Source organism: Gambusia affinis, linkage group LG10, assembly GCF_019740435.1.
Source record: "Gambusia affinis linkage group LG10, SWU_Gaff_1.0, whole genome shotgun sequence".
NCBI classification, from domain to species: domain Eukaryota; kingdom Metazoa; phylum Chordata; class Actinopteri; order Cyprinodontiformes; family Poeciliidae; genus Gambusia; species Gambusia affinis.
In genome coordinates, this window is record NC_057877.1 from 10581404 (window position 1) to 10605973 (window position 24570).

The window sequence follows — 24570 nt, forward strand, 5'->3', positions numbered from 1 at the left end:
TAGGTTACAGAACAATACTCCAATGTCTAAGAATTTAATAAAGAAATTTTCTATTCCTTATGTGCATAGGTAAAGAATCTGACACAAGCGCACTGTAGCACCTAAAGTCTTGACAGAGCAACACAAAAGGTTGGTCTGTCAGATGAAGTGAGTGTACATTACAAACACTATGTTTAGTACATAATAAACTGATCACATTGCCTTCCTGTGGTTTGCTGGTTCTTTTCATAAACTCTAAATAAAATAAACTAATGTTTGCGATAAAATGTAAAACAAAAAACGAAAATGGGCATGCATACTTTTTCAAAGCACAACATACAAAAACTTCAATTTGTTGAAAATACAGATCATGGAGATCTGTGAAAATACAAATCTTGGCAATTCTGAAGTTATTATTAGAAGGATTTCACAGCTTATTTAATCAGTTCTTAAGAATTTAGCTATTCAGTCTTCTAAACTGCTGCTGTCTAAAACACAGTCTTGAATACAACGGTGCATTGATGTTTTAAAAGAGAAAGCAGCTCGAATGTAAAACATGTTTTAAAAGAGAGAATAGCCTGTACACAAATGCCAAATTAACTACATGAATTTTAATTTCTTACTTCAAGAACTTTATTTTTATACTTTTCGCCAAAAATCTTCAGCTTGATGCAAACATTTTGACTATATGGTCAACAAATAGACATTGTACTCAGCATTTTCGCTCAGTTATATATATCTTGCATGCATGTAATCTGAATATTGTCATATTGTTATTTACAGATTTGTTATTGTATTTGTTTCATTTCTGGGCCTTGCTACTTATACTGTTTAAATATACATATGTTATTTAAGTACAATTTAATAATCATCAAGTACATAAATACAATTTACTCTCAAACAATTTGCTTCCTTTGTTTTTTGTACAACGTTTCCTTTAGTGAATTATCTCTTCTTGGAAGCACCGCGTGACATTAGGAAACACCGGCCGGAACGTTACGCACAGAACTGACGCACGCAGTATAAATCCCGGTTTTCTGACGTCAGCGGCCTCTTCCCTGCCTATGCCCTCGTGAGGTGGGCAGTGTAAAAAATATCTTGTCTCTTTTCTCCACCAAGAGAATCCAAGACCATCCGTAAAAATGGTGAGTTTGTAAAACCTCTACGAGCTAACAGTATATCGTCGGCAGTCCTACATATTCTCCGCGATCATATTTTTGCTAATGCTTCAACATTTTAAGGATATGTAACAAACATTTTGTTTGATAACGTTCTGGGTCAAAATGGCCCCCATTTTGTAACTAGTCGCTAGCCTGATAGGTTTCTAGCAAGAGACGTATCCTATTTCTAAATGGTAGTGTACGTGGCGATGGTGAGTTGTTCGTAACACTCTTGGCAGTAGTCGTAGTTCTTATAATGGCCTCAAATCTGCGGCACTGATGTGTAACGTTGGTGTCGGCTTTTTTGAGCTAATGCTAACCGTTCATAAAAGGGTTACATAGTTTCTATTTTACCGGAAGAATGGTGATTAGATGCAAATTTTATTCTTTTTTCAAACCGATGAAGCTTGGATTGAGTGTCTAAAACATGCGTAATAAGCTGTTTTGCGCTTACAGATGAACTTGCCGGTATTTTCGTACTGCCACCATTAGCATTTAGCTCAGTCTCAAAGTCCGTACACGTGGCCTAGAAATACCAATGTATTATGCCAGCTGTCAATTATTCGAAGGGCGTATAATAGCAAATCTGTCCTAAACTGTCACTAGAGGCACTAATGTGTTATGGTCAACAAAAGTCCACAAATCCTTATTAGAAGAGGTTAAACTAGACTAGGGACATAGACAACAATAACGTCATCTTTGATTATGGCGGAAACCCAACCCCAGGGTGGAACTGCAGCACAATCTGTTCACTTAGATCAGCAGCAAATGAAGTCCTGTAATCACTGTTGGCAGATAAACTTTATTATATGTCAATGTATTTTTTTGAGTAGTTCCCTATATCTGTGATCAAAGTAAAGATGGGCATGTCGTTAACTTTTAGCAATAGTTCATGACGTTTCCATTTTAAAGTTTGTTTTTCGTCATGTTTTCAGCGAGAATTAAACAGTGAAAACAAAAACTTTAAGATATAATTCTTAATTTATCCCTAGAAAAAAAATAGTAAATTCTCACTTTTGATTTTGAATTTTCTAAATTCACTTTAATCTTCACAGGTGAACTTTACCGTAGACCAGATCCGTGCCATCATGGACAAAAAGGCCAACATTCGTAACATGTCCGTGATTGCGCACGTCGACCATGGAAAGTCCACGCTGACGGATTCGCTGGTGTCCAAAGCTGGCATCATTGCCTCAGCTCGTGCTGGAGAGACGCGTTTCACCGACACCCGCAAAGATGAGCAGGAACGTTGCATTACCATCAAGTCTACGTAAGTCTAGTGATCATTCACATGGTCCAACAGCAATGGGGGCATTTATTGGTCAGTTCTTCTCTCTTTTTTTTTTTTTATAGGGTGGTGCACCAATAACTTATCCCTAATTTTCTTAATTTGTTAAAATTGGCTGATACTTTATATTATCCACAGATCTTACTTACCTCCACAAAGGTCTAAAATTCAACCACTGTCCTCTTTTGCTGTGCCATGAGAGAAGTTTAACTGACAGACTCGCTGTCTAGGTTGTGTCTGTACGTTTGCAGTTAGTCACCCCACTGTTGCTTACTCTGCAACTTTCTTGCTGTATTTATCAACATTTCAGACAAAGGAAGTTGAGTCAGCAGGTTTGACTAATTAAAGATCTGTAATCACCCAGAAAATTGCAATTGGTGTACCCCTACTTTTTATGGGTAATTGTTTTATCACTGCCACTTTACCCTATTTATCTGCAGAGCCATCTCTATGTACTACGAGCTGAGTGAAAACGACCTGGCCTTCATCAAGCAGAGCAGGGATGGTTCTGGATTCTTGATCAACCTGATTGACTCACCTGGGCATGTTGACTTCTCCTCTGAGGTGACAGCTGCCCTGCGTGTTACTGACGGAGCGCTCGTTGTTGTTGACTGCGTGTCAGGTAAGGACATTCTGTCAGGATCTCATGCTAACATAAATGTTGGATGTTAAAGTTTTTCATTATGATCAATTCATAAAATGTCTGCACATTGTGTTAGAACTGTAAATAATGGCTATAATACATGTTTTTCGTTTGACTTGACCAGTAACAGAAGTCGAAGCACTAAGGAATCTCCCCTTTTGGTCTTTGGAAAAGAAACTTTTGGATTCCTATATATGAATTTCCTTATGTAGTGCTGACCCGAACTAGAACTTTTAAGATATCTGAAGCATGTTGTTTGCATTTCTAATTATTTTATGTAGTCCAAATTGACACAGTGCTGTCATTTTCTTGGTTTACATTTCATTTTGACAGCAAAGATTGTGTAGATTACAATTGGCTTGAGCCAGCATTTCTCTTGCATCTGTTCATTTTTGTGTTTAATATGTGCAAATTTAACAGAAATGGATAACTGTTGACCTGTCTATTCCAGGTGTGTGTGTGCAGACTGAGACTGTGCTTCGCCAGGCCATCTGTGAGCGAATTAAGCCAGTCCTGATGATGAACAAGATGGACCGTGCCTTGCTGGAGTTGCAGCTGGAGCCTGAAGACCTTTACCAGACTTTCCAGCGTATTGTTGAGTCAGTCAATGTAATCATTTCCACTTACGGAGAGGAAGAAAATGGACCAATGGGAAACATAATGGTAAGAATCTGTTTATTTTATAATTTCAATAGAAAAAATTGTGGCCCAGCTATGAACTTGAAACCCTAACGTTCTTGTCTTCACTAGATTGACCCAGTCATCGGTACTGTTGGCTTTGGTTCGGGTCTCCATGGTTGGGCTTTCACCCTGAAGCAGTTTGCTGAGATGTATGCAGCCAAGTTTGCTGCCAAAGGCAACACCCAGATGACAGCACAGGAGCGCTGCAAGAAGGTGGAGGACATGATGAAGAAGCTGTGGGGTGACAGGTAAGTTGCGCAGATTTCCCATTATGAATATGTGACAGGCTGTTGCTGACAAATACACTGTATGTTGTAGGTACTACGACACGGAAAATGGTAAATTTGTCAAGTCTGCTACTACTGCTGATGGCAAAAGGTGCGCTCGTACCTTCTGCGCTCTTGTCCTTGACCCCATCTTCAAGGTAAAAACATAAGTTTAAAGTAAACATGAGAATGTTTGAAGATTTGTAGCTTTTTTAAGTATTGTGTAACTAGACTAAATATTCATATACCTGCAAGTGATGATTTTACTTATTCTTCACTTTGACCTGACCAATAGTGATGATAATCTTAAGCCTGAGCAGGTGTTGCATGCACTGATGCTATGATCAATCTCATATTTGCCTGTTTAACATGAATTAAACCTTCTGCTAGGTGTTTGATGCCATCATGAACTTCAAGAAGGAGGAGACAGCTAAGCTGATCCAGAAAATGGACATCAAGTTGGATGCTGAAGACAAGGACAAGGAGGGCAAGCCCCTCCTTAAGGCTGTGATGCGCCGCTGGTTGCCTGCTGGAGAAGCCCTCTTGCAAATGATCACCATCCACCTCCCCTCCCCCGTCACGGCCCAGAAATACCGCTGTGAGCTGCTCTATGAAGGCCCTGGAGATGATGAAGCTGCTATGGGTAAGCAACAAGTTATTACCCTTTTATTCATCATATGGATGACCACTGCCTTTAGTATTTTAAGACTGCAGTAAATAAGTTAAGTTTTTCTTTCTTTTTTTTTTTAAATTATTTTGGTGTCCTCTAATTCACTCATAAATTTCGCAACCAGGTATCAAGAACTGCGACCCCAAGGCTCCTCTTATGATGTACATCTCAAAGATGGTACCCACCAGCGACAAGGGACGCTTCTATGCATTCGGTCGTGTCTTCTCTGGATCCGTTTCCACTGGACTCAAAGTACGCATCATGGGACCAAACTTTGTTCCAGGAAAGAAGGAGGATCTCTATTTGAAGCCTATTCAGAGGTTGGTAGCACATTCTGGTGTGCTCATCATTCATGAATAAATGTAAGTGGTCATGTGAATTATGCCTCTGCTAATACTCTTTTAGGACCATTTTGATGATGGGGCGCTATGTTGAGCCCATCGAAGATGTGCCTTGTGGTAACATTGTGGGTCTGGTTGGAGTGGACCAATACCTTGTCAAAACCGGAACAATCACCACCTTTGAGCAGGCGCACAACATGAAAGTGATGAAGTTCAGCGTAAGCCCTGTTGTGAGAGTTGCTGTGGAGGCCAAGAACCCTGCCGACCTGCCCAAGCTGGTGGAGGGTCTGAAGCGTCTCTCAAAGTCCGATCCTATGGTGCAGTGCATCATTGAGGAGTCTGGAGAGCACATTGTTGCTGGTGCTGGAGAACTGCATCTGGAGATTTGTCTTAAAGATTTGGAGGAAGATCATGCTTGCATTCCAATCAAGGTAATAAACTTAAATAATTATTAAAGCTCTTATCTTGGCTCATTATTTCTTTATATATATATTAAAGTGATCTGTTCTCCTCAGAAATCTGATCCAGTGGTGTCCTACAGAGAAACTGTCAGCGAGGAATCAGAGGTGATGTGTTTGTCCAAGTCACCAAACAAGCACAACCGTCTGTTCATGAAGGCCCGTCCCTTCCAAGAGGGCCTGGCAGAGGACATCGAGAAGGGTGACGTCACGCACCGCCAGGAGCTCAAGGCCCGCGCCCGTTACCTCGCTGATAAGTATGAGTGGGATGTTGGTGAAGCCAGGAAGATCTGGTGCTTTGGACCTGATGGAACTGGACCCAACCTGCTGGTAGATGTCACTAAGGGAGTGCAGTACCTTAATGAGATCAAGGATAGTGTTGTGGCTGGTTTCCAGTGGGCAGCCAAGGAGGTGAGGACCAATAAATGCATTGCAGTCTCATTGCCATTTCAGGAGATCAGTTCTGGATTTATAAATCTTATGTTTTCATAGGGAGTTCTCTGTGAAGAGAACATGCGCGCCATTCGCTTCGACATCCATGATGTGACCCTGCACACAGATGCAATTCACCGTGGAGGTGGTCAGATCATCCCCACCGCCCGCAGAGCTCTGTATGCCTGTGAGCTTACAGCAAGTCCCAGACTCATGGAGCCAGTCTACCTGGTGGAGATCCAGGTGAGAGTCACTGGGAAAACAACTTTTGTTTTATTTTTCTACCGCCAAGTCAACATTTTATTCATAAATCAATGGTGGTTGTTTAAAGGTATTTATAGTCATTTCTTGATGTGGAATTGTCATCTTTTTTTTTATTTAAAGTGCCCTGAAACTGCAATGGGTGGAATCTATGGTGTGCTGACCAGGAGACGTGGTCATGTGTTTGAGGAGTCCAGGGTAATGGGAACACCTATGTATGTCATCAAAGCCTACCTGCCTGTCATGGAGTCGTTTGGTAAGTTTTGTGTTATTGTTTTCAATTCAGCAATTTCATGATATGTTTGGCAACTTGCATGGCACAATTTAACAAAAAGTAAAAGTAGAACTCAATTTCTAGTCTGCTTAAGTAATTAAGCTTGTGACAAGAGAATGCTTGAATGAGGTATCTGTTTCTGTTTTCAGGCTTCACAGCAGACCTGCGTTCCAACACCGGTGGCCAGGCCTTCCCACAGTGCGTCTTTGACCACTGGCAGATCCTTCCTGGAAACCCCTTGGAGCCCACAACCAAGCCTGGCATTGTTGTCCTCGAGACACGCAAACGCAAGGGTCTCAAGGAAGGTGTTCCAGCATTGGACAACTACCTGGACAAATTGTAATGGCCTGCAACCATCCCACTCGACTTTCGTCTCATTCCTCTCCACCCACCAAATTTAAGTCTATATTGTGGGACCGAACTGTACAGAACAGTGAGCACCAATGTTTGCCAAAAGGAACGACCATAATAAAGAAATGACCACAAAAAATTGTAAACGACAAATAAAAGTAAATAAAAACCTGAAACTTGTGTATTTCTCTCTTTAAGAACATGTGATGTGGATAATTTGTTATTCATGCAATTAATCAGAGTTTGGAATGGATTTATAATTGTTTTTCGTCTTTGAAATGCTCAGTCTACGAACAAGGTTTAATAGAAACAAACAATCTATACTTTAAAGGTGTCATTTGTTTTAATTCCTCACAGTTGTAGATACAATTTTTCAATTATAAATTTGGAAGTGATATGACCTAAAACTTGTAGAAAGCATACATTTTGCTTTAGAAAACAATTAGGTAGACATAGTGCCGGTTATTCGTATCTTGAAAGTTGCCTGCTTTCGAGTATTTTAAGATGGGGGAGATACGCTTGATAAATAAGAAGACTTATTAAAACAATTATTGAATTCCCATTTAATTCATAAGGTACTTGTGGGCAAGTTAATTGATGTTGAAAACTGCTACAATCGGTACTATCGCAACTGCTTTTAAACGGTGAAAACAGATTTTCTGCTTAAGAACTCGAGCAACGAAACCAATATTGAAATGGGCACTTAAATGTGGTTTAGCCCCGAAAAAAGTCTAACAGTGATTTATCATGTTAGCTTTTTTTATTAACTCTCCTTTTCTATAAAACGTCAAAATGGCCGACTTTGTCTTGTAAAAGCAAACTGTTGGGACAAGTTTTAAAAGATAAAATACAAATACTTTTAACACTTGAACAATCGGCTGATTGGTTCATATTAGTCCAATGTGGCAACTAGGAATGAAAATATTTGCACGGCGTTGCTTCCTTATGCGTAAGATTTTGCGTCAGATAACTGCACAGCATTCAGAGGACAGCTTATTAAACCTACATTATGTTCCGTAAGCCAGTGCATACTGGTTATGATGCAAACAGAGGGGGTGGATTTTTCAACCAACCAGCCAATCGCGAGTCTCGATATCAGCCAATCAGAAAGCAGAAACACTTCTCTTCCTGTTTGGCCGAGGGACACATTATCGGGTGAGAAATAAACGCTTATTGAAAAAGTATTAGAAAATTTCATAAAAAGAAAAATCTTACTTTTTTCTGTTATCAGTATTTATTCCACACATAACTATTGTTTTTTTCCGATGGAAATTTTATTCTTTTAGCTTTCCTTTTTGTGTGAATTTTGCTCATCTTGTGTGTGCGTGTGTGACTCCGATCAGTTAACGTTAGCCATAACGATCTGCTAGCAGGCAGGTTAGCTTTAAAAGCGCTGTTCCTGATTGGCAATTATTGCAAATTTTTATGCTTTCCTCAATTTTTGTTCTTACTAATACGTATTTCCACAGAATCACCCTGACTCAGTTCCTCTCTCTCATAGAAAGTGGAGTGGAAAGAGATGATGGGGGGAATTAAACAAGAGCAGAGTGATGCATCTCAGCAGCCCAAAGCTTCACACACAGTGGACCAACAAGAGGAGGTGGGTGCTACTGCAGAGAAAAACAACTGATAAAAACAAAGCTACAGATATAAATATGTGCGCACAGCAGCTAAGATTTTTATTATGGTTTCTATTTTATGTTGAAAAATTCATATAATACAAAGGAAACATAAAAAACAAAAAAAATAATATTTAGAAAAAATTCACAAAATGTAATTTTAAGCATGCAATTTCTGATGAGGAATAAATCAAGACATTTATTTTCACTTAAAATACCTAAAATTGCACATAGGCAAACCAGATCAGGTGCACATGGTGTGAAAATCTTTAATCATTACTCAAACTAATATAATCATACAGAGGAAAGTAAGTTTTCATCCACTATTTTCTTTGTTGTTGTGATGCTTAATTTAAAGTCAAGTTTTTTTTGTTTGTTTTGCTTTGTTTTTCTCTGCAGCCAAAGAAACGTGGTTGGCCAAAAGGAAAGAAAAGAAAGAAGGTTCTACCTAATGGTCCTAAGGCCCCCGTAACAGGATATGTCCGCTTCCTAAATGAGCGACGAGAAGTTATGAGAGCCCGATATCCCGACTTACCTTTTCCAGAGATCACAAAGAGACTCGGAGCAGAGTGGACACGATTAGCCCAAAATGACAAACAGGTTGTTATTATTTGTGTTTGTTAATTTTTTTCTGTCTTTAAATATTCATGATTATCCATAAAAATGTAGTTTTGTCCAGGAGAAACTCTTAGCTTTTTGACACAATAATTCGGAATTGTGTGATTACTGACAGCGCTACCTTGACGAGGCGGAGCGAGAGAAGATGCAGTATGCCCAGGAGCTAAAGGAATACCAGCAGACTGAGGCCTTCCACATCACCAGTGCCAAGATACATGACAAGAAGATTAAAAAAGGTAACATCAGATCTCAAACTCTTAAAGCATTTATCTGCTTTGAAAAAAAACATGTATAATGCTAATTTCTTTTTCTTTTCTTTTTTTCAGAAGACAGTCCATCAGTTGTCAGTTCTAGTTCAGGATCGTCTTTAATAAAGGTGGGCGACATTTGTGTAGCTTAATATTTATGTAATATATGTGGCAAAGCCAAATTGTCAGTCGGTGTTTTATTTTTGTTTCAGGCTGTTGACCTCTCAAGCAGATTTGACATTCCAATTTTCACAGAAGAGTTTCTTGATCAAAATAAAGGTAACAGATATTGAAACACTTTGATAGGTGCCAAAACATTTCCTGGTTTTTAGCTTGTGTGGAAAGGTGATGCTTCATAACGGCAAAACTTTGCCTCCGTTTGTGTTTCTAGCTCGGGAAGCTGAGTTGCGGCGGCTTCGGAAGACGAACATTGAGTTTGAAGAGCAGAACGCTGTGCTGCAGCGTCACATCAACGACATGAACACTGCTAAAGAACGCCTGGAGGCTGAACTAGGGCAGGATGAGAAGCGCACTCAGGCTCTTCACCAGCACCTGCTGGCCATTAAACACACACTGGTCAACAGTTTGTCAACAGTCCCTCTGCCAGGTTAAAAGCTATTTTCTTTTTTGTCTTTCAATTTAATTAACCCTCAAATCCTGTGATTTCATTGTAAGACGATTAAGTAAAATAAAATAAAAACATGGACATTTATTGGATCTGTTTTGAATGCCTTAACAGGTTCAGGGGAGACGGCGTCTCTTGGTAATCTCGACTCATACCTCAGTCGACTCAGTGGAGTCCTAGAGGGGAATCCTCAGAAACACCGTGCCCTGCTCAGCCAACTTCACGAGGTCTTTTCTCATCTCGACAGGTAAATATTAGATCCCGGTCAGTTTGGCGCATTGTAGAAATACTCAAACTCGTATGTTTTGGTGCATTCACTCTAATCCAGTGCATCTTTTTCTTTGCCCATAGGTAGAATTGTATGCTCAAGCAACTTTAGATGTACGCTTTGACATTTGAGAGCACAAACTTTCTAAAGTTGAGGGGGGTTTTTCATTGTGCATTGAAAAAAAACTATTTCACAAGATAAAGCTGCAAATGAGTGCAACAAAAAAATAAATCTGCCTAAAATGCATTCCTAAATGGGTTTATTTAATACATAACTTACAAAAATATTCCTACCTTTTGAACTTTTCCATATTGTATCATGTCCCAACCACAAACTTATGCCTTTTATGATACAGGTCCACAAATGTCAGCATGTTGTTATGAACTGAAAGGAGTAAAACATGGTTTTGCTCAACTTTTATACAGCATTTTTAGAAATGTCCTGTGAATATGCATTCAGCCTCCCTAAACTCAATTTTGTAAGATCACCTCTACTGCATCTGCAAAATTTTTTGTCTCTGCTAGCTTCCCACATTTTAGGATTAAAATTGACGTTTTGAGGGTACGGTTCAGAATGCGCATAGTTTTAGGGGTATGAAGATGTTTGCAAGACACTGTAAATATTTTCAAAGCATATGTTTTAAGGTTCTGCTATAACTATTGCCTCTGTTATTTGTCAGCGAGAAGTTATGAGGAAACTCCGACCAACTATGCCTCATCAGAACACATGACCATATAATAATCCACGTCAGTTCCTTTTCAACAGAGCATGTGGGTTTGATCACATCTGCAAAGGAAATGGTACAATTTTTTTCTGAATAACTCATATGACTCATGTCTATTGTTTATGAGTACATGTATTCTGTGTGACATGAGCTCCTGCGCATGTTTTATTCCGAATGTGAATCTGTGTGGCAGCATGCATGTATTTCTTCATAGATTAGTTTTCCCCTGCACTGCCCTATAACTGGACAAATAAGGTTGACTCTAACTATGTTTTATAGCATTTTATCAGCGGTTATTCACAGGCTCATGGTAAATCCATTTCAGCATGTATATAATTGCTTATATTTTCCCTGGAATGCATTGGCGAAAGAAAAAAGGAGCGGCAGGGCTAAATCTTGAATGCTGGGGTATAAAATGTTGTGCTTTTGACATTCCTCGGTTGTGGGATGAACATGCTGTTTTAAAATTGTGTCAGAACATGGTATGTTTCTGCAGTGTATTTGTATTTTTTTTTTTTATATATATAAATGTTCAATAAATCTTCTTGAACACATTGTTTTCAACTAAAGAGTTTGTTAAAAAAAAATTTTTGTTTTTTATCTGTGAAAGACATGTACTTGAAATATACAGGCAGAAGTTTGAATCACATCCATGAATAGCTGCTGCAGCTGCATGCCACAAAGTTTAAAAAGTCTGACTAGGATTTAGGTGAAATAGGGAGAAAAACTGCCCTGTTGCAAAACCCAAGTGAACCAGCAGAGGGGGATGTTGACCCTTGCATGGGATTTATTTGAGCTTGAATTTGGCCTTTGTTTTTTTGTTTGTTTCTTTGTTTGTATTTTTTTATTATTATTATTATTGTAAACGACAGTATAATTTCCTGTTAAGTGACCTGACATGGTTCTGGTTTTCAGAACAATGACAAGTAATTTTTAGATAAATACAACTCCAGATAAATAAGACATAGCATATTCTTTAAAGTTGACTTGGGGTGAAATTGTCGGGGTCCTAGAATTTAGAACATATTTAAAAATCAAAATTTAGCAAACAATTGTTTCTGAGATGCTTTATCTAAACACTTTTTAAGATTGCACATAAGTCGACAGAGTAATGTAAAGTGATAGTGCAAAATATTAGCCCTTATAAATGTGAAGAATTATTTTGCAACTAACATGAACCCATGGGAGCCAGCACAATTATTTTCTTACTTAGCAAAGTTTTTATTTTTTGACTTCATTCATGTCAAAATATTCCCAAAGACACCTCTGAAGACAGAAGTGTTTAAGCTGAGATTAAATTACACACAGGGGCCTGTATTTACAAATTAGGTAACTTTTGATGGCAATGATATCAGCACAGAGGACGCGGAATACAAGAATAGATCACAAATTTATTATTCAACTAGATTTTAAGAGCTCGTAATATGGCATGCCCCACACCATCGCCATGCGCTCTGACGTCACTGCTGTCCGCGCAGCTGGTGGTGCTGAAGCTGAACAAGATGGCTGTTTGCTGGAGACCGGAGAGCTGAGGGAGAGCGGGAGGTGTGGATAGAGGCGCTAAGAAACGTCATAAAGAGAGAAAGACAGGGCTGCGACGCCGGCGTTCCCTATCCGAGTGAGAGGACGGTCTTTTTTTTTTTTTTTTTTTTTTTTTTGCCGGCTGTCACGAAGACAGTCGGGCTCCGCTGCCGCTGCCAACCAGCGACGCCTGGCTTCACCCATCTCCAGCCCAGCCGCTCAACGTTCCCGGGCTGCTTTCAGCACATATTAACACTGCCAATTAGGGAACTGGTGAAGAAGCTGGAGTCTGGACCAAAGGAGCCCATAAGAAATGTCATTGCTGTGTGTTGGAGGTAAGACAAACCTAATAGTGTATGTATTGGCACGATACTGTCAGTTTCTTCGACCAGCTGGTCTGAGCATATAAAATAGCTCCAAGGACTATCTTGAGGTTTATTTAAGAAAGTAAAAAATTCAGTCACCTGCATTAAAAATATTCTTAGTGAAAAATGGTGTGGTATAAATGCTAAACTAAATGGTAGTGTATATTTCTAATAATATAGTTGGTTAGTGCACAACAATTGACCTAAAGAAAGTATTTGATAATGTGGAGTCTAATGAGTCCTTAGGCGGATATTACAGAACCTGGCACTCCTACAACCGGATCGATATTACAGATTAGTCCAGGTGTGTGCTCTTGGCAACCTCTGTCAACTATAGTAAATCAAAATGTAATCTACTTTTAGCTTTGTAAATTGTTTTGCTAAAAGAAAAACAGGTGGCATCTTTACTGCTTTCCTTGATTTTAAAATGTATTTGGTAGTACTAGAAAATCATAATAAAAAAGAACATCTGGTTATGTTCAGGGCAACCAGTTCTTGCAATGTAGCTAATGTGAAATAAATTGTAAATATGCATAAATATGTGCAATATTTGGTCAATATAAATTTTCCAAATATGTGTTTGAAATTTTATCTTATATGCTGTATTTCTCTGGATGTAGAGTGGATCCTAAAAGAGATTCAGTCCTTTAAGGTTGTGGATTTAGGTGCGATTTAATGACAGCTATTGGTTTTCCTTTTGCACCCTTTTTATGTGGACCTGTAGAGGTTGGGTAGAAAATCTATGTAATCGCTCTGCTTGATAAATAGTATAATAAAAATAGTTTAGTTGTCTGATAAGAGCTAAATCGACGTCTATTAAAGTGATGTTGGGTGCCATGTGGAAACCTCACAAAAAATTCCTCTTAGGGCACAAAAAGGTTAGTTGTTAATGTGTTTGTGACACTAGAGTCAAATGATAAGGGGGCATGAAGAATCTCATCGTGCGCAGTCGGCTACTATCTGCAGAGTCAGACCTCCAAACTTCATGCAAATATCAGATTAGTTCAAGAACAGTGCTTCATAAAATGGCTTTCCATTGCGGAGCAGCTGCATCCCAGCAGCACTGGACTCTAGAGCATTAGGGATGAGTTCTCTGGAGTGATGAATTATGTCTCTCTAGTGGCAGTCCAGTGCCGAGTCTGCGTTTGGCGATTACCATGAGAACGGTACTCCATTGTATCAAATATAAAGTTTGGTGCCAGGGCGAATATGATATGTGGCTGGGGTTTTTTTTGTTTTTATTTAATATTCAGTAGTAGTCAAGTCAATTTTGCATTATTTGAGGAAATTCCCAGGATTGTTTACAATGCAAACACTTTTAATAAGATATACGTACAAAACCCTCCGCATGTATTTGTGTCTCTGGTAAAAGCTGTTGTAGGACGTGGTAATAGCAGTGTCACTTTTTGGTACCTTAGGTATCTTATTATGGATTTGCCTGGGCATGGATAACTTGAATATTGTGAATTGTGAATTCATAAATGATGAAAAGTGTTCTCAATCTGTCCATGAACTGGCACTTAATCATCCAGCAAAGCAAGACTTTAGTCAAATTAAGCATTTATATTTGGTATGTCAAAACCTGATCTAAAAAAGATGTTTACCCCTTAAACTGCAAAACGCCTGAGAATTGAACCTATTTGGTGCAGAAGAATGTATTCCAACAAGCATAACAGAACTACCAAAAGATTAAAAGCGTTAAGTCTGGCATAAGAAAACTTTGGTAAAATAAGCTAGCCTTTTACCAAAGGGTAACATATTTTTTGCCCCTCAGTTATAAATTATTGGATTTTTTTTCTGATCACGCTTAAAGTGTGACAATTCCAACCCTTTGTAATCGGTACTTAATCCTCAAACATGTGCACATAGTACATACATGTTGAGACTGAAGGTTCATTGGTGGTCCTGTATCTTCAGTGGTTCTTAAGATCAATATAGACATTTCCTAATTACTTTTTTGAGACCTGTTAGAAGGCCAGCCGCTATTTGTACATCAATAACATATTGGTTGATCCTGGGTGGGGGAATACTTGTGAAATAATTGGGATAAGTCTCATGTCTTTTCCCACTTTTGCCCCAGTGGTCATGTACTATTAGCTACTCAGAGTTGTTTACATCCCCTAGCATGTCTTGTGTTGTTAAAAGTAATCTGTGAAATGATAAAGTGTGTCATTGAGGCTGAGTAAGCGCATTTAAATCCGTCAGCAAACCTGTTTGTGACACCCAGCTGCAAGATGGCAATGAACACATCAGGAAAAATACAATGTATAGGACTAAGAAGCATCAGTTCCACAATGTCTCATTAATCTATTTTATAATGAGACATTATATTTTATTAGTACATTTGTGTAGAAATCAGAGTGCCTGATTTAAACATGATCATGGTATGATAGCATGCCATCTATTCGGTGCTGGGGAAAGGTTACATTAACACATCACAGGTATGAATATTTATTTGGAGCCTAGAGAAATTAACTTAAATCTGTTTATGAAATCTTTAGAGTCAATTTAATCCAAACTGTTTCCTGTATTTTATTTCAATAAAGACAGAAACTATACACACTCCAACAAGACACTAGCTTCTTCTCCAAGTTATTCTAAATTTAGGAGCTCATGCATTTATTTCTCTTCAGTGAAGAATGAGAAAGGGAATCTTCTAATTGCTGTGGATGCAACGCAACACAATACGCAATACTCTCTTCTTCACTATGTTGTAAACACAACAGTGTTGGTTTAGCCTTATGCCTGATAGGATGTACTCCTCCAACACCCCCCATCTACACACACACCCACACACACACACACACACACATACGCACACGCACCCCTCTTCTCTCTTTCCAGCACCCCTCTCCCCAGCCTTGTCACACTAGAGCGGTTATTTTTAGAGTTGAGGATGCAGCTCACTCTGACTCCATCCGGCGGCTCCACAGAGAGATTAATGGAGCACAAGCAAAAGAGATAGAAAGGGAGTGCACGTGCACACTCACCACATGGCAGTGGAAGCTTGTAGGAGTGAGTGATGGAGTGAGATGGAAAAGGGCAATGACTGGATGAGGATAGGACGCTGTGCGAGAGGATTGGCAAGTGAGCCGCTAAGGTGCATCTGTTAATGACTGCTAGTATTCACATGCTTGTAAAATGTGAATTGACTGAATTAAGTCTTGCTTATCCTTCATATGTGAATGCTTTGTTGGCGGGTTAACATCTGGAAGATGGTTTTCCTTTGAAGTTGGCTAAGAATCGTATGCTTCACCACACCACCAGCTTTGGCACCTGACTCATGAATCAGAGCCATTGTTATGCCAGAGATAGGCATCATCCTGGATGTTTGCTGGGGAAAATGTTATTTTAAGAAACCTATTTGTCCACAGTGATTATCGTTCCTGTTTTCACTGAATAAGAAAATGACTCAGAATGTGTTGCTTTGTCATTATCTCTCTTGAAATCCAGTTTTGTTTTTGCTTGACTGAACAAAAAGGATTTATATTTATTTACTACTATCCTCGACAGTTTGACTGACAGTTCTGTATTATTAAGTGATCCATAGTCAAACTGAAATTGTAATTTTATTTTCAAGATCTAGACAAGTATGAGAAGTGGAAAATGTGGGGTTTTTTTAAAGCTAATACTGTTTTATTTTATTTTTTTGCCTGGACAGGGGAAATCTTGCTCTGTTCTCACAACACTCCGTAAAAATCAGACATGGTCTTTATAATATGTCGCCTTTTGGTACATCTATTATGCAAAGCACTGAGTTGAATGATTTAGATGTATGTTAGTGGTCGACACACTGAGTGAGAACTCACAGAATTGCAAACACTCAAATAGCAATAGTGGGTATTCCTAAGGTAGGACAAAGGTTAGCCACTGCAAAGATATGAGTCACAGTTTAATCTACAGCCTCTCCACATGTTAGGTTCACGGAGCTGCTAGTACAGTTCCCTATTTTATCTTCATTATGAAATAACAACACTGTAAGCAGTTTACCTCCACATCATCAAACTTCCCCCAAAATTAACAGTTGAATTGTTGACATTTTGGCAATTATCCCAAACAGAGGTGTTATATGATGTATTAGTCTTTGGGATAGACATATAGTTTAAATATATGTAAAAATTGCCCTATTGTCTAGTGGAATAGGAGAATTTCCTTTTTATAGCAGGGTCTGTTATGATATATCACTGTTAAATGATCAATTTTTTTCTGGGGTATTTTCCTGCACAGATTAGAAAAATCAATTTACAAGAATTTATTGTAAAATCTACAGCATTTTCTTTTGTACTTTGACTATAAAAAGGGTTAGCAAAATAGAAAAAAAGTAAATGCAAAAATGTTGTTTCTAGAAAAGTGGAAGATTTTAAAATGGAAGATGAGCAAATACCTTAATCACTGCCTGCTGTCCTTCACATATGTGCCAGGGAATGTTTACAAGTTGGTGTTTTTAATGTCTTTTTTTTCATACATATTTCTTGATAGTTGTGCCTGATTTCCCAAATGCAGTATGAATAAAAACAGGCAATCAGCAGGGATTAAATATCAGCAATCTGAATATTAATACCTCTGCTGAACAGGGAGAGGGTAGACATCAGTAGGGGTCAAAATTAAATGAATAATAAATACCAATTTGACATCAGCGGTGTTTTAAAAGTCATTCCGGTACTGCTAGAGGACTGTCTGGGGGGATTGGCAGTGCTTTGTTCCTCTTCTCAAAGAAAACGACTGTACTGCTAAGTCTGTCATGCTAAAAACTTTGAGAGATTTCACATATTCATCTTTTAGAGAGAACAAACCATACGGTTATGCTTGCCTCTACCTTAACCTTTCACTTTTACCGCAGAATCTGTTCCTCTAGGCTCCAATAAAGTGACCCAGAGACTTTGACATCTACTGAATGGATGCAGTCTTTCATATTGAGATCTTGGCATTTTACCCATAGAGAACAGAGGAACCCCGGCCTGAGAATTGCAGACCTCCCACCTCATCTCTAAAATGCCAAACTGCTGTCAGTCACCAGCCAGATATACTTTAAAGTGTGTGAGCTTGAGGCCACGATTAGGCTCGGTTCCTAATGTATTCATACCCTTTGAGCTGTTTCACAATTTGACAACTTCAGTATATTTTATTATGGTTTTATAATAGACAAGGATATATGAATTACCAAATACTAATAAAGGTGTACAAAATTGGGTGTGGATTTATATTCAATTCGCTCTACTCTCAAAGTACTAAGTCACATCTAGTGTAGCCAATTTCCGTCAAAAGTCAGCTGTGTCTTATTCGATCTCAGCATAAATACAGTTGTTCTGTGAAGGACTTAAATGAACATAAAACATAATTTAAAACCAAGCAACCTCTACAACAGGTCAGGGACGAAACAAGTTCTTAAACATTTCATGTAGCACTGTTCAAGTCATGAAAAGATAATGACATAAATGTAAAAAGGACATAAATGTTCATGTAGACTGACATGGGCAAAGACGGTGTTAATCAGAGGAGAGTCCAATGTTGTTGTTGAAGTTGCATACTCTTTTTCAAAAGTCATGTTACCCAGCATACCTCGGCCTGCTTCCAACAATTGGAAAACCTTTGCATTATAGTTGCACCACTGAACTCTTTTAAAACTGATGAAACAAACTAATATCTTGTTTTCTTTTTTAATTTGTACACAGTAAAGAAAGGCAAGCTCGATGGACCCCAAGGTGAGTTATGAACATTAATGTACATACATTAAACAAACAAAGAAATATGAACAAACAAAAAGTATAAGCCAGGAGAAATTTTTGCTTAATCTCTTACAGAGAAATTTAACACATACGTGACCTTGAAGGTGCAAAATGTTAAGAGCACCACCATCGCTGTGCGTGGCAGTCAACCATGCTGGGAACAGGACTTCATGTTGTGAGTCTTCTTATTTCACTTATGTCTCCTGTGCCTTCATTTTCACGTTTATTCTCTCTTCCTGCCTGTAAATATGTCAAAATTAACATTTTACTAAGAGTTCTTCGCTGTCCTGATTCTGTTTATAATGTATTTTTTTCTCTTAAATACACTCCCATTTAAACTACTAAAAACCAATTTGAAAGTGTGTGTAATAAAGTCTGTCATTGTCCTTTTAAAAACTAGCATTTTTACTTATTTACATTGTTGATTTTCTAGCACTGTAGCACTGTTCAATTCAAGAAAAAGATAATGACATAAATGTAAAAAGGACATAAATGTTCATGTAGACTGACATGGGCAAAGACAGTGTTAATCAGAGAGTCCCATGTTGTTTTTGAAGTTGCATACTCTTTTTCAAAAGTCATGTTACGCAGCAAACCTCGGCCTGCTTCCAACAATTGATCTTGGCATTTTATGTAACAGGTTACATGTTTATATGTTGTGCTAGTTTGAGTCAAGCTTGGCTATGAATAACTACGTAATTGCTTAGGAGAATTATTAATAAAACTAATAATTTGATAAAATTATTAATAACCTTTTGGAGAATTATTTCTCCAAAAGGAGCTTTTTGTGGCTTCTTGCTTTTATCCAGCCATCTTCCTGTTGAGGAGTGAGAGGATCACATAACATGTCTCCACACCCAGAGGATTTTATTCCTTCTAAAGATTTCTTTTGAAGTCAGTAATACTGCAAATCTTCCAAAAACAAAACTGATTCTTAAGAAGGGTCTTTACTCTGACTCGTGTCTCTTTTCTCTGTAGCTACTGTACTATTCAAACAGCAGCAAACCATTGAGTCTGATTACTTTATCAGGTCTTTGGGAAATGGGAAGAAGATGTTTCACTGAAAGATTTGACAAATTAAAACTGGTTGTTATAGCAAAAGGGACTTACTAAATGTTGAGAGATGCAGAGGAAGTTTGTGTGTTCCTTAAGCTATATGAGCAGCAGTATATGTGTTGTTATGTGAAAGGTTGAAGCTTATTATGGTAAATCCCTCAGGAACACAGTTTTTGCTCTTGTCTGTCCTGTCAGTAGCCTTGTTGATAGTCATCTTTTCTTCATGCTGAATTACTCACTTTTTCTTTTTCTTTTTTTTTACTTTTCTCATGCACAGCGAAATAAACCGTCAGGGGCTGGGCCTCACAGTGGAGGTCTGGAACAAAGGACTGATCTGGGACACCATGGTGGGAACTGTATGGATCCCCCTTCAAAACATACGACAGTCCAATGAGGTACCTACTCTTCTCTGTTACCTTGACTGAGCATAAAACTTTAATTAATAAAAGATTATATTTTGTTAAAGATCATATGATCAGTTTTATAATGTATTTTGAATTGGTTGTTGTCTGTATGTGTAAATGCAGGGTTCATTATTTATTTGCTTTTGGAGTATAGATGAGAGCAATTTTTGGTCAGGAATACTACCTGGTGTTCTGCAAACATATGTTGTGATTATTTTATAGTGGTTACTCTCTACATCTGAAGGAAGGTTTTAAAATTCACAGAAGTTTGATTAGAAATGTGAAATAACACATTTTATCCAGAAGCTGAAAAACACGCAATATTTTTTTTATGTTTGATATACTTGTCCTATCTCATGTTTTTCAGGAGGGTCCGGGTCAGTGGCTGACCCTGGACTCGAATGTGATCATGGCTGAGAATGAAATCTGTGGAACCAAAGACCCGACCTTTCACAGGCTGCTGCTTGACACTCGCTTTGAACTGCCATTAGGTTTGGTCTTCAGCATTTTTATGAACTTTTTCCGTGCAGTTTCTTTTCTATTTTTAGTGTTTGCACAACTTTACAAAGTATGTCAATAAGTGAAACTGCTGGAGCAAGCCTCCTTCTGCTTTGTGCTTAAAATTTTTGAGTGTGGAACTTTTTAGGAAAAACCTTGTCTTCTAAAATTTGTATAATTGCATTTTCCTACACCTTATGGTATTGTTCAATCTTCTTTTTATTCTGACTGTACCCTTCATAATATCAAAAATTATAACATCTTTAATGCCTATGCAATTAAATTAATCAGAACTTGATATTCTAAGGGGAGAAACATGTTTCTGTTTTCCTGTAGACATTCCAGAAGAGGAGGCCAGATACTGGGCTAAGAAACTCGAACAACTTAATGCAATGAGAGATCAAGATGTAAGAATTTCACTATTATGCATAAACTGTTAACTAAATGCCACTTGCAGTAACATATCTTTCTAATTATAATAGTCTTCTTAAATAGATATTATCTGTTGGATCTAATTCGCCTCCATTTGTGTTTCTCATTTATTTTCCATATCTACAAGAAAAAGCAGAGTTGTCAGAGCTAAGATCTAGTTTCCCTGAATTATTTTCAAGTAAAAGATCTTTATGTTATTCTCCTAACACGCCCGTTTCGACTGCTTCTCTTTCAACGTCAGTATGCCTACCAAGAAGAACAAGAGCAATCACTCCATGCCCCCTCCACACAGTGCTGTGAGTGTCACCGATATCTTCTGCATTCACCTCCCTCTGTGCCGTCACCCGCTGTGTCCTTTTTGTGCCTCCTGTTTTCCACTCTCCCCTCTCCCTCTGCTCTGTTTCCTTGACTCATTGAGAAAAAGACTAAGCACAAAGTAGAAATGAAGCTATTAGATTCGACAGAGGATGGAGGGAGGAAAGCAAGGGAAAAACTGATGTGACTAATCATAAATGCATGCCCGCCTGAGCTCCAGAATGACTTAAAGGGGATAAACGTGTGATGAAATTGAGTTGACATATGCTGTGTGTCCGACACACGCTTTTGCTGTCTATCTCTGTGACTAGTGATGGTGACATGGGGAGCAGGTGGAGAAGCGTGTGCAGTTCAAGTCATCTTACAATTGCTTTTCTTTCTTTATTCAAATGGAGTTTGGGTTTGTCTGAATGATAACAGCATGTATGTATGTTTTTGTTTTGTTTTTTTGCCAGTAGCTACTTTGCAGCATCAAGGGCAGCTGCTTTTAAAAAGTCAGTTTTTATATAAGCTGCTAGAATAGCCTTGTCTTTTCTCTTTTTTTCCTGCTCATACAAAGACATGCACCCAATCACCTCTTTCATAGCTTCTCATCTAACAGATTTACATAAAATGATTATTTCTCAGGGTTGCAGACCTTCATGTTTGGTTTGCTGTGTTGGTGGATTTTTAATGCATTTGAATTATATCTGAAAATAATTTTTTACAAGTTAACAATTTCTTTCTGTGCAGGTAATTGGAGCCTCTGGGGAGACCAGCAGAGTAAGTTTCTGTCATGCACTTCTGCTAATGGCTTGTGCAACTGTATTTATTGTCCACAAATCAGTGTAATGATCTCCCAGTGCAGTTTTCCTCTGAGACCATAAGTGCATGAAAATGGATTTCCTGTTTTGAACTTTGCTCCAGCTCATGTTAAAATATTTTGAATAAATCATTAGATTAATTTCAGTGAAGAATCATGTGTTACTCACCCGGGCATATGTTTAGGAGGCAGAAGGGATAATAATAGTCAGAAGAAGATAATTAAAGAGATACTTGTGTAGATTAGATTTTTCAGTGTATTAAAAAAGTATTTGGAGTACATCTTTACATTTAATGTAACTTTTCTTTAGTCACAAGAGGTGTAAATTACACACACAGACTCAAATATATACATATGCTCCAACTAATATTTGGATAAAGTTGTTCCTCAACTCCATTCATTTTTAAAAGAAGTAATACGATTCTAGCTTAACTCTGGCTAGATATTTGACCACTCTCTTATCAGACAAAGTAGGGCCGAGTTCAATTAGCTTTTTAGGTATGTTCTATAATTTTCCAATACTCTGATTTCAGGGCAATTCCTTAAGCTTAGGCATAAAATCATAGAGAGACATATTTGTACTGGGTCATTATATCATGTATTTTTAAACTAACAACATTTTTGATCAACCTTAAAGAGCTTCATCCCACCTCTTAATGTAGACATCTAAAACATCTTAAACACTTACAGAAGGTTTAAATCTCACATTTCTCAATGTTTTTCTTCATTTTGCTTGCTCAACCTCTACAGATTATTAATTAACACAATGCTTTACATATCCTTGTTGTTATTAATGTCAAGTTTAACAAGCAACAACATTGTTGGCAACAATTTCTGATCTGTCCAAGCCTCACAACCCAGCTTCATCTCGTCTCCCACTGTGTTGTGTGAACAGACGAGGACCCAGACAGTGCCGTTGATGACAGGGACAGTGACTACCGCAGCGAGACCAGTAACAGCATCCCGCCTCCCTTCTACACCACCTCCCAGCCCAATGCTTCCATGCACCAGTACCCAATGCGGCATCAACACTACAGGCACTCCTTCAGCGATGACATCCATGAGCTGGACTACGATCACAGAACCATGAGGTAACACACATGCCATAAATACTATAAATACACACCAAAGTCTATTTAATTCAGAGGAAATTTATTTCTGGAGTCTGGCTGATAATGGACAATGGTGGTCAGGATTTTTAAAAAAGGTAGTGGGTTTTTTTGTTGGTTTTTTTTTTTCTGCAAGACAAAAAAACTGACTTTTGAGATTAATAATTCCCACTTCAAACAAGTTCTTTCTTAATCAACAAATCCCGTCGGGCGTCTGAGACCACCCAGCTCGTGTGGCCTTGTTTTGTTTCGATGTTGTACATGGTAACATCTCCCACTATGTTCTCCTCCTCTAGAGAACAACCCAGGCCTCAGTGTATACAAGCATGCTGGGGCTCAGAGTTCTTGTATACAGGTCATGTATGAAGTGGGCCTTTGTGATAAATTTTTTTTTTTGATGTGTGAATGCATGTGTGTGCGTCTGCATCTTTGTATGCATGTGTGAGTGAATGTCACCCCATGTGATTTCCTCTCGACAACCTTGTGCAGAAAACTCAATTGCAACAGAGGATCAAAGCTGAAGTACTTCTCAGGAAGGCTTAAATCTACTGTAGATCTTTACTGTTGGCAAGAATTAGGAGGGAAGTTCATTTTTAAGTGCAAATATGTCTTTTTTTCTTTCAAAATATTTAAGGGTTGGTTCACAAACTAAATAAGTTTTTCTTCCTGTTATCACATTCTACTAACATTATCAAAAAGTACCAAATATCTCAATTTGTCTAGAAGTTTCCAGAGGTGTTACTCCTTTTGCAAAGCCATAGATAATGTAATTATTTTCATAAAAGTAGTCATACTTTATAAATCTCATAAACACAATTAGAAACTTAACTTCCTTTTGCCACTCTGGCTGTTATTTTTAAGATCAGAGTAAGGAATCGGCTGGAGTGAAGCAGTTCCAAGTAATGCTCGAAATACACCTGTCTTAGATTAATTAAGGACTGTGGGATCACAGATAAATGGTGCACATAATGGCTGGATAAAGCAAATCAAAACTCCTCGGGTTTCCATCTGATGATTACTTTTAAATTAAAGTTGTGAACCATTCCTTAACCGGGCAGGCCAGAGGCTCAGACTAATTCGAGCTTTCTTTGAAAGATTTACACTGAGCTATACTGATGCTCCTTTTTCACCTCTCCACTCCTCCCCACCTCCCTTCCTACTCCTCCTACCAGACGCTATGATAGTTTAGACTCTGCCACCAACGGGCGCAGCGATATCGACTCAGGCTCAGGGTCGAGCCGGCGCACCAGTCGTCAGTATTCTCTAGACAGTAGGCACTCTCTGTCCGATAGGTGGGTCTCTGTGCCTCCTCTACAATTTGTGCTCCTCCTCTTCCTCATCCTGCTCCGGCCTGTGACACCGTCTCGCTGTGACGTCAGTGGTGGACTTGTCCTGTCCTCCTCGCTCGATGTGCTTGCATGCATGCGCTCTTATCC

At 38.5% G+C, this 24570-nt stretch overlaps 3 protein-coding genes and 1 non-coding gene across 19 annotated transcripts in view; all 4 read left to right on the plus strand.

Annotated features, from left to right (window-relative positions):
• The first annotated feature begins 990 nt into the window (after positions 1 to 990).
• Positions 991 to 6980, plus strand: LOC122839021 (elongation factor 2-like). The gene is made up of 13 exons (XM_044130145.1): positions 991 to 1124; positions 2195 to 2409; positions 2868 to 3049; positions 3522 to 3733; positions 3821 to 3999; positions 4070 to 4175; positions 4408 to 4660; positions 4812 to 5007; positions 5093 to 5459; positions 5544 to 5897; positions 5979 to 6161; positions 6303 to 6435; positions 6603 to 6980. The coding sequence occupies exons 1-13, from the start codon at positions 1122 to 1124 to the stop codon at positions 6794 to 6796; spliced, it is 2577 nt and encodes an 858-aa protein (XP_043986080.1). The 5' UTR covers positions 991 to 1121; the 3' UTR covers positions 6797 to 6980.
• Positions 4268 to 4335, plus strand: LOC122839206. The gene has a single exon (XR_006372008.1). It is a non-coding gene; the product is annotated as a small nucleolar RNA SNORD37 (small nucleolar RNA).
• An 875-nt stretch (positions 6981 to 7855) lies between the features above and the next one.
• Positions 7856 to 11458, plus strand: hmg20b (high mobility group 20B). 7 transcript variants are annotated; one of them, XM_044130152.1, is made up of 9 exons: positions 7856 to 7959; positions 8274 to 8404; positions 8823 to 9023; positions 9157 to 9277; positions 9368 to 9417; positions 9502 to 9568; positions 9681 to 9896; positions 10029 to 10161; positions 10266 to 11458. In XM_044130152.1, exons 2-9 carry the CDS (start codon positions 8324 to 8326, stop codon positions 10267 to 10269), a joined length of 873 nt encoding a protein of 290 aa, XP_043986087.1. In that variant the 5' UTR covers positions 7856 to 7959; positions 8274 to 8323; the 3' UTR covers positions 10270 to 11458. The 7 variants fall into 7 exon arrangements, with proteins under 7 accessions (XP_043986087.1, XP_043986082.1, XP_043986088.1 ...); XM_044130147.1 differs by having other exon boundaries at positions 7857 to 7959; positions 10862 to 11458; XM_044130153.1 differs by having other exon boundaries at positions 7857 to 7959; positions 8306 to 8404.
• Positions 11459 to 12417: 959 nt separating this feature from the next.
• unc13a (unc-13 homolog A (C. elegans)) overlaps positions 12418 to 24570 on the plus strand; it is a 45573-nt gene continuing 33420 nt past the window's right edge. For 6 of the 10 annotated variants that reach the window (XM_044130154.1, XM_044130158.1, XM_044130155.1 and 3 more), the window contains exons 1-10: positions 12418 to 12762; positions 18465 to 18494; positions 18594 to 18693; positions 19852 to 19969; positions 20346 to 20469; positions 20813 to 20883; positions 21150 to 21204; positions 21956 to 21985; positions 22921 to 23116; positions 24307 to 24426. In XM_044130154.1, the coding sequence (XP_043986089.1) occupies positions 12741 to 12762; positions 18465 to 18494; positions 18594 to 18693; positions 19852 to 19969; positions 20346 to 20469; positions 20813 to 20883; positions 21150 to 21204; positions 21956 to 21985; positions 22921 to 23116; positions 24307 to 24426 (866 nt within the window). In that variant the 5' untranslated portion in view covers positions 12418 to 12740. The remainder of the gene's footprint in view (positions 12763 to 18464; positions 18495 to 18593; positions 18694 to 19851; positions 19970 to 20345; positions 20470 to 20812; positions 20884 to 21149; positions 21205 to 21955; positions 21986 to 22920; positions 23117 to 24306; positions 24427 to 24570) is intronic. The other 4 variants (XM_044130161.1, XM_044130162.1, XM_044130163.1 and 1 more) reach the window with 1 other exon arrangement.